Source organism: Phoca vitulina, unplaced genomic scaffold (genome assembly GCF_004348235.1).
Source record: "Phoca vitulina isolate PV1807 unplaced genomic scaffold, GSC_HSeal_1.0 scaffold15, whole genome shotgun sequence".
Classification (NCBI taxonomy): Eukaryota; Metazoa; Chordata; class Mammalia; order Carnivora; family Phocidae; genus Phoca; species Phoca vitulina.
The window spans coordinates 12,611,412-12,624,906 of NW_022589718.1; the positions used below are offsets into that span (position 1 = coordinate 12,611,412).

A 13,495-nucleotide genomic window follows, 5' to 3' on the forward strand; every position below is an offset into this window, starting at 1 on the left:
CATAGATCAATGGACAGAATAGAGAGCCCAGAAATGGACCCTCAACTCTATGGTCAACTAATCTTTGACAAAGCAGGAAAGATGTCCAGTGGAAAAAAGACAATCTCTTCAATAAATGGTGCTGGGAAAATTGGACAGCCACATGCAGTAGAATGAAACTGGACGATTTCCTTACACCACACACAAAAATAGACTCAAAATGGATGAAAGACCTAAATGTGAGACAGGAGTCCATCAAAATCCTTCAGGAGAACACAGGCAGCAACCTCTTCAACCTTACATCACCAAAGGCAAGGGAAGCAAGGGCAAAAATGAACTATTGGGACTTCATCAAGATAAAAACATTGGGGAGGGTATGTGCTATGGTGAGCACTGTGAATTGTATGAGACTATTGAATCACAGACCTGTGCCTCTGAAACAAATAATACATTATATGTTAAAAAAAAAAAAAGAAGAAGAAGAAGATAGCAGGAAGGAAAAATGAAGGGGGGGAAATCAGAGGGGGAGACGAACCATGAGAGACTATGGACTCTGAGAAACAAACTGAGGGTTCTAGAGGGGAGAGGGGTAGGGGGATAGGTTAGTCTGGTGATGGGTATTAGAGAGGGCACGTACTGAATGGAGCACTGGGTATTATATGTAAACAATGAATCAAGGAATACTACATCAAAAACTAATGATGTAATGTATGGAGATTAACATAACATAATAAAATAAAATTTTAAAAAATTTAAAAAATTAAAAATAAATCTTTTCTCACACAATGCCAATCCTACAAACTACACAGTCAATAAATGATTAAACAGGTATGACCAAAGGAAATGTAGCTGACCCTGTACTTTTTGAGTCAAATTATTAAATAATTATCTGCCAGTTAAAAATAAATAAATAAAAAGCTTTTGCACATCAAAGGAAACAGTCAACAGAACCAAAAGACGACCGACAGAATGGGAGAAGATATTTGCAAATGACATATCAGATAAAGGGCTAGTATCCAAAATCTATAAAGAACTCATCAAACTCAAAACCCAAAGAACAAATAATCCAATCAAGAAATGGGCAGAAGACATGAACAGACATTTTTCCAAAGAAGACATCCAAATGGCCAACAGACACATGAAAAAGTGCTCAATATTGCTCGGCATCAGGGAAATCCAAATCAAAACCTCAATGAAATACCACCTCACACCAGTCAGAATGGCTAAAATTAACAAGTCAGGAAACAACAGATGTTGGCAGGGATGCAGAGAAAGGGGAACCCTCCTACATTGTCGGTGGGAATGCAAGCTGGTGCAGCCACTCTGGAAAACAGTATGGAGGTTCCTCAAAAAGTTGAAAATAGAGCTACCGTCGACCCAGCAATTGCACTACTGGGTATTTACCCCAAAGATACAAATGTAGTGATCTGAAGGGGTACGTGCACCCCAATGTTTATAGCAGCAATGTCCACAATTGCCAAACTATGGAAAGAGCCAAGATGTCCATCAACAGATGAATGGATAAAGAAGATGTGGTGTGTATATATATATATATATATATATATATACACATATGTATATAATGGAATATTATGCAGCCATCAAAAAACCGAAATCTTGCCATTTGCAATAACGTGGATGGAACTAGAGGGTATTATGCTGAGCGAAATAAGTCAATCAGAGAAAGACATATATCATATGACCTCACTGATATGAGGAATCCTTAATCTCAGGAAACATACTGAGGGTTGCTGGAGTGGTGGGGGGTGGGAGGGATGGGGTGGCTGGGTGATATGGGGAGGGTATGCGCTATGGTGAGCACTGTGAATTGTGTAAGACTGATGAATTACAGACCTGTACCTCTGAAACAAATAATACATTATATGTTAAAAAGAGAAAAAAGATAGTAGGAAGGGAAAAATGAAGGAGGGGAATCGGAGGGGGAGACGAACCATGAGAGACTGTGGACTCTGAGAAACAAACTAAGGGTTCTAGAGGGGAGGTGGGTGGGGAGATGGGTTAGCCTGGTGATGGGTATTAAAGAGGGCACATATTGAACAGAGCACTGGGTGTTATACGCAAACAATGAATCATGGAACACCTCATCAAAAACTAATGATGTAATCTATAGTGATTAACATAACATAATAAAGTAAAATTTAAAAATAAATAAATAAATAAAATCTTTAAAAAATAAATAAATAAAATCTTTAAAAAAACAACTTTGAATAAAACTAGGCCATTTTGCTATATTTGAAAGTGAATAAGCAACATAATTTTAAGGTTTTTAAAAATGTATTTGATTCCATTTTCTTCCAGCTTTATTGGGATATAATTGACATATAACACTGTGTAGGTTTAAGATGCATAATCTAATAATTTGATATCCATATACACTGTGAAACCATTACCAGAATAAAGTTACTTACCACATCCATTACTTCCCATGGTTACCATTTGTAAGTGTGTATGTATGTATGTATGTTTGTGTGTGTGTGTGTGTATGTGTGTGTGGTGAGAGCTTTAAAGATCTAATTTTCATCATATGATACTGGGTTGTTGTTTTTTTTTAAGATTTTATTTTTAAGTAATCTCTACACCCAACATGGGGCTCGGAATCCACAACCCCGAGATCAAGAGTCACATGCTTTACTGACTGAGCCAGCCAGGTAACTCTTTATGATACTGTTTTTAGATGACATCACCTTATTCTACAGACATGATGTTCAAAATATCATTATAAACTCTCAGGTGAAATAAAGTATTTTATCAAATAATTTACTCACATCCTCATCCCAGAAAGAAAAGAATTCAAGACCTTAAAAAAGCAAATAAAATACAAAAGAACATGAAACTAAAAATCAGGACTAAAAGTAAGAATGAATGGTCACAGTCTAAAAATGCAAATCTACATCTGAATATGGTTAGATTTGGTTAAGAATAATATGAAAAAAATTTTTTTCTAAAACTATAAAATAGAAAATACTAAGATTCTAAGCTTCAGTCAATTCAAGACATTAAGAACTAGGGAGGTGAGCTGGGGAGGTGAGCTCTACTTTTAGGCCCACACCAAAGTATAAATCAACTTCAGAAAAACAGGAGAATGAACATCTAGAATTCCATACATGTATGCATTCAGTAGGCACTCAATAAATATTCAATGGCAAGTAATCAATTCCAAGAGCACCAGACTATTCTATGTAGTTGAGGAAATGTATTTTCATCATCTTGGTAAGGTGTCAGAACTTTTGATGCAAATGTGAAGCTTCTGAATTATTTATTTTAATAGCAAAGAAGGAGTACATTGAGGCCAGTCGTCAGATACAACAGAACCCTGATGTTGCTAGGGTGACAGCATCAGTATTAATTTATTAATTTTCATAATGTGGATAAAACTTTTTGACATCCTGCCACAGAAAGGGATAATATAGTGGCACATATATACATATACCTTTCTAGATATTAGGTATAACTAGTGATCACTGTGAGGTTTTTAAAGCCATATTTCAAAGCATTAATGTTTCACTGAAGCTGAATGTAGGTAGCAAAACCATATGCATCCAACAAAGTCTCCTATCACAACATAACAGATAAAGTTTGCAATCTTTCATATCTGCAGATGTTTCTACCTAAATGAGTAATTAATAATAAATCGAGATGAAAGAAATCTTTGATTAATGGCTCAAACATCAATTAAGATTCAGTAAGCAACAGCCAATAAATTTTATCTGATAATTTTCAAACTCCTGAGATAATAGAATAAAACTATAAACATTTAAGAATTTAGGTAACTCTATTTTAAGCAGTTGTGATAGCTGTTCCTATCTTTGGAAAGATGAGGAAGAAAAAGAATAGATGCTTTCAGGCAAGTATGCATTACAGCATGACAGTGCATATGAACCATACTTGAGGTAGGTTGTTTGAACAATGTTGGTTTGAGGGTGGTTAACAACTACAGAGCTGGACAGAAGGGAAATGGAAGACCTACTGAGCAGAAAATGCAAAGCAGAAGTTAAGTTCATAATTTCTGAGGAGGCCTAGTCCACAGGCTTGCTGTAACAGACTTTGGATAGGATGTTGACAGTGTGAAGCTGTTGATTTAAACCTTCCAACATGGTCTGAATTTAATGCTTCCTAAATACTCTGCATGACACCCACTAAACTAGGATTCCAATCACTTCAGATTGGAATTATTACATGATTCCAATCGTTACAGGAATCTCAGCTGGAGCACTTCACAGTGACTTCACTGATACCCTTTCTTTCTTCAGTCTTTCTTCAAATCAATCCTGCTTAGGGCTGCTAATCTAATGTTTCTATAATACTATGCTCTTGCTCAAAAACACAAAGTAGTCTGTCATAATGGTTTTCAAACGCTATCCTGAGGAGCTCTGAGGATTACAGGATACCCCCAGGGACTGTCCTGGGAGACTGGAAGTCTCTTGGATCTCTTTCTCCCTCATGTCAACTTCAACAAGAATTATTCTACTTCGATTTATTTTACCTATTAGATAAAAATGAATTAAAAAATTAAATGAAAATTTAAATAAAAATTCTAAGCCTAACGTAGTCTAAAAAACTACAGGTACATCACATCAATCCCAGCCTGCCTCTTTGCAAGTTTTAAGGCCCTCCTCCATAACCTGGCCAACCAACCCATTCAACTTTTTTCCTGGGAGTCTCTAACAGTTCCTCCCTGCCTTTTCACCTATACTTTGTACCAATCCTACTCCACACTTCCTTTCTCTCCAACCATTCCAAACTATTCCCAATTTCCTAAACCCAGTATGCACTCTCATACCACTGTGTCTTTGCACATGCTAGTCCCTTTTCCTGGAATTCCATAACCAATCCCTTTTCCCTCATCACCTACTGGCCTCACATACTTGACAAAGTTCCATTTACTTGTTCAGACTCTACACTCAAATTGCTTCTTCCTGGATGGTTCATCACCATAACAGAAGCTACCTTAAGAGCTAGCATTCCTTCCTCTATGTACCTAAGCACTCTGTGCAGCCTGCTATTTGTACTCATCGGCAATAGTTTGCTCACATATCTGTCATCCACATTACACATTAATTCCCTTTATGAGAGAAACTTCTTTATACTCAACACAAACAAGGTAGTCGATAAAGATATGGCAAATAAATATTAGAGAAATATCTGTTTCCATGGGGAATAGAGAGCAATGATGATGGATCTTCACACCTGAATTTCGTCTCTCATGAAACTATGATGAACCTCTCTCCTTGATTTAACATCCAAGCCTGCATGGTATGTTCCACAAGCTAACTTCAGTTTCTCAAGTTCAGCTGTAACTTGTTCTGTCATTTTTCTGGAAGGACAATAGATGATAGTTGGACCTTCAAATTCCCAGGTGGAACTAAAAACAAACAAACAAACAAAAACACACACAAAAACAAAAGAACAAACATATAAATATATAGGCTTCAGTTTGAGTTTTCAAAACCAGTTTGAGTTTTATCTTATTTAATTTCCCCTTTCTTTTTAAAATTTTAATTTAATTTTAATTTACTTTTAAAAATTTTAATTAATTTTCCTTTTAGTAAAACACTAAAAAAAGAAAGTATATAGAAAACAATGATATATTTAACTACATAAAAATGTGGAAAGTCAAATGTGGAAATAAATTATATTAAATCCCAAACATCTTGGACTCATCTTTTGTTCAAATTAAAGTTAAAACCAGAGACAAGTTTAAGCAAAAGCCCTGATAGAAACAAGCTACTGGAAATGCAATTTCCATACTTTTAGAAATGCAAAGCACTAGATGATGAATTAGTCTTCATTTACATTAGAAAGATAAGTGAATATTTACATAGGAGAATAGTCTTATTCTTTTTCATGATCAAAAAATTGAGTTTCTATGTATGTTTACTAAAAAAGCAGTAACTTTTCTGTACTATTAAAGATCATTTGTATAGTTTAAAGAAGTATTTACTAGTAATCTTGAGACTATTATAGAAAACATCTGTTTGAAAGTCTGTTTTAGAAACCTGTGCTTATTTATTAAAAATGCAAGGATGATTTCCATAGAACATTTATTTAATTCCTCAATAAATTCATTTACATAAATATATTCACTTACGTTGACTTAATCAATAATAAAAAATGTATTATTTTAGATTTTGGAAAAACTTTAATTTTTAATGCATATATTCTGATACAATTTCAACTTTAGGAATTTATTTTACAAATATACTTTCACATCTGCCAGAAGACACATATACACAAATATTCACAACAGAACTATAATAGTGAAAAATAAATTTTCATCATTATGTACATTCATACTATGAAATACTAAGCAAACAAAAAATTATTGTATCTAAAACCTTTAAGAAGGACTATGGCAAAAGTCACTGAAAACTTAAATAGAGGGGAAAAAATAGGCAGTAATTTGACTCCACAAGTTTTACTGAATAATCTACTCAAAGCAATTTTTTATAGTGACCAAATGGGCTTCGTAACAAAATGTCCCGGCAGATCAATTAAAGAAGTGAGAAAAAATACTAAGTATTTTTAATACACAAAAACTATCATTTATTTTTTTTAAGATTTATTTATTTGAGAGAGAGAGAAAAAGAGAGGGAGCATGAGTGGGGGGAGGGGCAGAGGGAGAGAAGCTCAAGCAGACTCCCTGCTGAGCCTGGAAGCTGACAGAAGGCTGGACCCCACAACCCATGAGAACATGACCCGAGCCAAAACCAAGAGTCAGAGCTTAAACCGGCTGAGCCAACCCAGGCGCGCCTCACAAAACTATCATCATTTTATTTTATTTTATTTTTTTTTTTTTTTAAAGATTTTATTTATTCATTTGAGACACAGAGATACAGAGAGAGAGAGAGAAAGCACGAGCAGGGAGAGAGGCAGAGGGAGAGGGAGAAGCAGGCTCCCCGCTGAGCCAGGAGCCCGATGTGGGGCTCGATCCCAGGACCCCGGGATCATGACCCGAGCTGAAGGCAGACGCTGAACCATCTGAGCCACCCAGGCGCCCCAAAACTATCATCATTTTAAAAACATTTCTCAAAGAAGAAAAATTTGTTCACCAAAATGTGAATATCCTACATATTAGGGCCCTAATTTTTAAAAATCACATTACACAGAAAGATAGCAAAAACGCTTTTTCTTAATAATGATAAAAGTTTCAATTTATTGAAGATATAAGAATCCTAAATGTGTATGTACCAATTAACAGAACTTTAACACATGAAACAAAAACTGACAGAACTAAAGGGAGAAATAGATTTATCTATAATAATTGGAGATTTTAATATATATCTTAGCAAAGACGCTTTAAATCAAAGGAAATATTGCCTAAAATATGGATATACTCTGTAACTACTTCTGTATAAAGTTAACAACAAAACCTGGAAGTGCATATCTGCACAGTACAGTCAGAGAAAAGAAGCTCAGTGCCCAAACATCAACAGTGATAAATGAGGAACAGAACCAGAAGATCTAAGTACTCTTCAATTGACATGCATCTATAGTGTTCAAATTGATACTAAGACTGCGTATCAATTTTTACCTTAAAAAAAGGTAGAAAATACACAAATGTTTGAACTTACCAGAAAAATCAAAAGAGTAAAAATCCCTATTACAAAAGGATTCATTACTACACTGAGTGGTTTACTAAACATTGTTATTTCCTCACAACAATTTCCTGAAGGGAAAGAAATCTATCTTCATCTAACCACTAAATTAGATGGGTGATAGAGGCCTGTCTTTTCAATTTCAATGTATCATGAATATAGAAAACAAATTTGGTCAGAATTTAACAAACATGTTAGGTCAATGAATAGAAAAAAATGGCAGAATTAAATAAAGGGAAGAAATAGAAACAAAAGGCAACACTCTGAAGTCTTAATTACCCTCCATCTAATTATTGCTCATTAAGAGGAAAATTTCTATTTGCCTAAGATCTACAGGAAGCATCTGACTCGCAGTGGTTGGTTGCTACCATAACTCTTCCTGGAGGATTGAAAAATGGATGCAAAATCTTTCTTGCTTTGCTCTCAGAAGCATTGTCACACAAATATAAAAATATCAGATGGTCTTGGATGTTAGGCTAAGGAGTCTGGCTGCTAGTCCACAGGAAAGAGAGAGGCACCAGAGAGGAATGCCAAGCGTCAGGGATGTGCTTTCGGATGATGAATCTGAAAATTGTGTCTAGAATGCAAGGAGCACTGAGGAAGAGGGAGGTCTGTTAAGGGAGATGATAATAGTCTAGGCTAAGAGACCTCCACTAGTAGAATTAACATGAAACAGGGTGAGAAGAGAACACTTACAAAAGATAGCATAAAAGGACAATATAGTCAGAAAGATAAAATGTCACAACGTCACACACACACACAGAAAGGTAAACAGTTTCAGAAAGGAGAAGGTTATTAGGGGAAGGCCATAGAGATTAAAATAATATGGAATGAAAAGGATCAAAGATTAGGGGAGTACATAATGATGTCACTGTTAAAAGACTCTAGTATAGAATAAACAGCCTTCTTCAAGAGAATGTTTTCCCTCTAGGACACAAGGGAAGTGAAGTACAATGAGTATTCACTTAGGAGAGATCACCAGAGCAGCATGAATATTAAATATACCCATTACTTTCTTGTTTTATTTTTTTTTTAAGATTTTGTTTTTAAGCAATCTCTACACCCAAACTCACAATCCCAAGATCAAGAGTCACATGCTCTACCGTCAGAGTCAACCAGGCACCCCCATTACGTTCTTGTTTTAATCTCAATATAGTACAATCGCGCCAATAGCAAATCCTACATTTAAATTCATCCTAAAGGACCCAAAGAGTCCTTCAGGAATATACTATTGATGTTATTTAAACTCTATTTGCCTAGACTTGTTTTGTGTTTGTGCTAGTAGGTCAAACATTATTTTCATGTATTCTGACTTAAAAACACATTTTATAACATGAAAGATAAGCTTTTCACCAAGGAGAGAGATCAGGGAAATAAGGCAAAGGAAAGCTTCTTAGCATACATATAAAATGCCTCCAAACAAAAGAAACAGGAAAAAGTACTAGTGACAGCTTCTTCTTCAGGAAAATGAAAATAATATGTAGCTTACTGAGCAGTTATAAGAATTAGTATAAAGCACCTAGGATAGTCCTTGGCACATAACTAGGGCTCAAAAATGTTTATTATTAAGATGACCTTTAAAATTCCCTAATACTCAATTAGTCATATAATTAGTGAACTAAAGAGAATTCAGATAAAAGACTCAGTCATTTCTATTGTTTATTTGTCAATTATTAAGACTGCAGGGGGTGTCTGGCTGGCTCAGTAGGTAGAGCACTAGACTCTTGATCTCAGGATTGTGAGTTCAAGCCCCACGTTGGGCATAAAGCTTACTTAAAAAAAAAAAAGAAGAAAAGAGGGTGTATGTCCTGTTCAAGCAAAGATATGAAGTACAAAAATACCTGAACTATTTTCTGCCTTCAGAATTAAGCTATTTTCTCAGTCGCTCTCTTGATTATATAACATCACACTTGACTTGAACCAAAGCTAAGTAGAATGTGAAATATATTAAATATGCATTAGAAATAGTAAGTAAATAAATATACATATATATACATACATAAATACATAAATAAAACAAGTTTTTAAAAAGAAGGAAATAGTTAACAAAAATTTATCAACCATGGCATCCTCACCTTGTCTTTTGGACAAGAAATTGGACAAGATCCTGATGGATGTTTCCTGTTTTTCGCCCAACTTCTAAATACAAGTTTGGTCGATCAAAACCAGTACAGGTAATCTGAGGATTCTTCAGGTTTAAGCAGCGTACAATGTCTTCCCGGATTGAAGAACTTGCAGTAGCAGTGACTGCAACAATTGGAACCTGAATGAAATGAAATTGATTTTTAAAAAAGGAGAGCGCTCATGAATTCCCAACATTTCTACTGCCTTCTTACAAACAGACTGGATGACAACTACAAGAGGAACAGTGTTAAAAATGCAACTTTAAAATTACTCTTTTTCAAAGAAGAAGAAAACTTCCTACGTCCCTGTTTCTCAGCCTTTGGAATACTTTTTTTTTTTTTTTTTTAGGGAGAAGGAGAGAGAACTTCAAGCAGGCTCCTCACCCAGCGTAGATCCGAGGCAGGGCTCCATCTTGAGACCCTAAGATCATGACCTCAGCCGAAATCAAGAGTCAGATGCTTAACCGACTGAGCCACACAAGCACCCCAGAATACATTTACTTTTTAAAAATCAGAAAGAGTTTAAATAAAACACTAAATCCATAAGATTTCTAAATACAATCTACCTACTTATTAGCTATCTAACTCTCCATTTACTATTTTTTATTTTTAACATTTATTATATTAATAATAGTGTTGATACAAATGAGGGATATGTTATGCCTTATTTTTTATTAATCTATAATTCACAAACTATAAACCCTTTCATTCACTGAAAATCTAACAATACAAAGCAGTAAGTCTTTTTTTATCTTCTATACTAAAGATATTGGTTTATGGCTTCTCTGATCTTGAAGCAAAGCTCTTAATGACCTGGATAACCTCTCTCCAGTTTACTAAGTTAAATCATGGCATCCTATATATAAGAATGCATAACACAAAACATCCATTATTAATTGATTCCTTGAGCAACCAAGTCATGTTCTATTTTCAGTCTAGCAAAGACTTCTTAACTGGATTAGCAGCCAAAACAGGAGACACGGCAGTTACTAGGAAAAACATGAATATGTAACCTTTCAGAAATTCTAAACTAGGATAATGACATACCTCCCATGAAACTCGATTCATTATTTTTGCTCCTGTTATCACAGGGAGTTATAATAAATTATGCTATTATCTTATATTCAGAAAAAAGGGACTAAGTCTTCAAGTTGTTCCTAAATCATTAGCTCTTCTATATTCAAGAATACAACTTTCTTAAAATACTTTTTGTGGTCTATTACAAATAAAATAAATGACATCCTCATAAAATAGCTCTTCAGATGCCCTGCACCTATCTCACAAATCAGTTTAAGCAATTATCTTCCATGTAAGTGAAAATTTAGGTGCAATTGTATGAAAAGCAATTACAGGATTTGAAAAACAAGATACAATTTACTAACAATATAAACTATCTTTACAATCAATATAGCTTTACTGAATTAAAAATTATCTCAAAGCTCATGTAAAAAAGTTAAGTCTGAAGTAGTTTTTTTAAATGGAAGAAAAAGGTATCAGAACCAATGTGACCAGGTAATTGGCATTTTTGCATTCTCTACCCTTAAATTCTGTGAAATTATTTAAAGTGTTAAGTATTATTTAAATATTTTAAATGAATTTATTTAAAAATTTTAATTTCATTATTTAAAAATGAAACTCCCAAATTAACTTCATTGATTTCTGGTTTTCAATCAGACTGTTCTCTGAATTTAGAGTGCCTACCTAACAACTTATAAATAGGCCAATTTATAGATAAGTTAGTTTATATAAACAAGCTTATCCATATATATACACATACATACACACACACACACATACACATGTATATATATACATATATACAAAGTTTAAATATTAGAAGCTCTTAGGACATGCACATTCTCACCCTCACAACAACAAAGCATTTTCATCATTTTAAGTGCTTCACTCAAACAATTTAATGCATCCTTGCTGTTTAACTGCATATGCAAAGAAAGACCGAAGTTTTCAGGATACAAAGAGTAAGAGGCTTTGGTTTGTTTTTCTTTTTTTATTTTATTATGTTATGTTAATCACCATACATTACATCATTAGTTTTTGACGTAGTGTTCCATGATTCATTGTTTGTGCGTAACACCCAGTGCTCCATTCAGTACATGCCCTCTTTAATATCCATCACCAGGCTAACCCATCCCCCCACCCCCCTCCCCTCTAGAACCCTCAGTTTGTTTCTCAGAGTCCATAGTCTCTCATGGTTCGTCTCCCCCTCTGAATTCCCCCCCTTCATTTTTCCCTTCTAAGCAGTATAATGTATGAGTGGATGGGCAATGTACTTATGAAAATAAAATAAGCATGAAACAGGATATCTCTTGAAGAAATTAATTTAAAGATCAGGCAAAACAGCAGCATGGTAGTGAAAAATAACTGGCTTAAAGTCGGATGCCTGAGTTCAAATCCTGCCTGTGTTGCTAACTAGGTGTGAGATTTTGAGCTGGTTATTTCACTCTCCAAACTCTGGTTTCCTCATCTATAAAGTGACAATGATAACAGCAATCTCATAAAGTCATTGTGAAGACCGAAAGACAACAGAACATGTAATGTGCTGAACATGATGCATGGTACACAGTAAGCACTCAAAAAGTTTCAACTATTGGGGCACCTGGGTGGCTCAGTCAGTTAAGCGTGGGACTCCTGGTTTCAGCTCAGGTCATGATCTCAGTGTTGTGAGATGGAGCCCCCCCATCTGGCTCCTTGCCCAGGGTGGAATCAACTTCAGATTCTTTCACCCTCTCCCTTTGCCCCTCTCCACTCGCACACTCTCTCTCTCTCTCTCAAATATATAAAATCATTAAATTAAAAAAGTTTCAACTATTATTGATGTTGTTATCACAACAACTGAAAAGAATTCTATACAAGAATTCCAGAGCCAGGGCGCCTGGGTGGCTCAGTTGGTTAAGCAACTGCCTTCGGCTCAGGTCATGATTCTGGAGTCCTGGGATCGAGTCCCACATTGGGCTCCCTGCTCAGCGGGGGGTCTGCTTCTCCCTCTGACCCTTCCCCTCTCATGCTCTCTGTCTCCCATTCTCTCTCTCAGATAAATAAATGAAATATTAAAAAAAAAAAAAAAAAAAAAAGAATTCCAGAGCCATGGTCACGACTCCCAGATTTGCCACTGACTTCGGCAAGGGCTTCTCTTGGTCTTGGTTTTTTTCACTAAAATATGAGATGTAGAGGGCTACACAATGTTGGACTCTCTTCTAACTTAAAAATCCCCACCTTGCCACTAGAAACTCCCTAAGCCAATGACCTGCAAATGATGAAAAATCAACATAAATGCGATCTTTCACCTCCAACATTCTAGAAGGTCGCAGTTTACAATGCTGCTTCCACAACTAGAAAACAGAATAAAGTAATGGCATATATTAAACTTAAAGGAACAATGGTTATTTATTTTCATTTCAGAAATGAATAAACTCTTTTAGAAGTTTGTGGTGCCTTATGACGTTTAAAACATAAACTAGACTGAAGCCTGGATATAACATACAGGCTGGTTATGAGAAAGACGATCACACATCCTGGCTTCCAGGGACACTCCCAGTTTATCCTGTCATCATGGCATAAATACTGATACCTCGCAATCTCTAACGTTCAAAAGCAAACTGATTGGGACGATAAACTATAGCGTCACCTAGTTACATCAAGTTCTTAATTCATGAGACTCTTACTCTTTAAGTTGGAAAATTTGGTTTCTTTGGAAATAGTTACCAAGTTTTGTTAAAACAAGCAAAAACTATAAATTAACCTTATGACTATAAATTT

The 13,495-nt window shown here is 35.1% G+C and overlaps 1 protein-coding gene across 7 annotated transcripts in view; it reads right to left on the bottom strand.

The window, feature by feature from the left end:
* Window positions 1-13,495, bottom strand: part of WRN (WRN RecQ like helicase) — a 155,426-nt gene that overhangs the window by 60,100 nt on the left and 81,831 nt on the right. For all 7 annotated transcript variants that reach the window (XM_032413453.1, XM_032413455.1, XM_032413451.1 and 4 more), the window contains 2 exons: window positions 9,671-9,858; window positions 5,188-5,362 (listed from right to left, as the gene is read on the bottom strand). In XM_032413453.1, coding sequence (XP_032269344.1) covers window positions 5,188-5,362; window positions 9,671-9,858 — 363 coding nt within the window. The remainder of the gene's footprint in view (window positions 1-5,187; window positions 5,363-9,670; window positions 9,859-13,495) is intronic.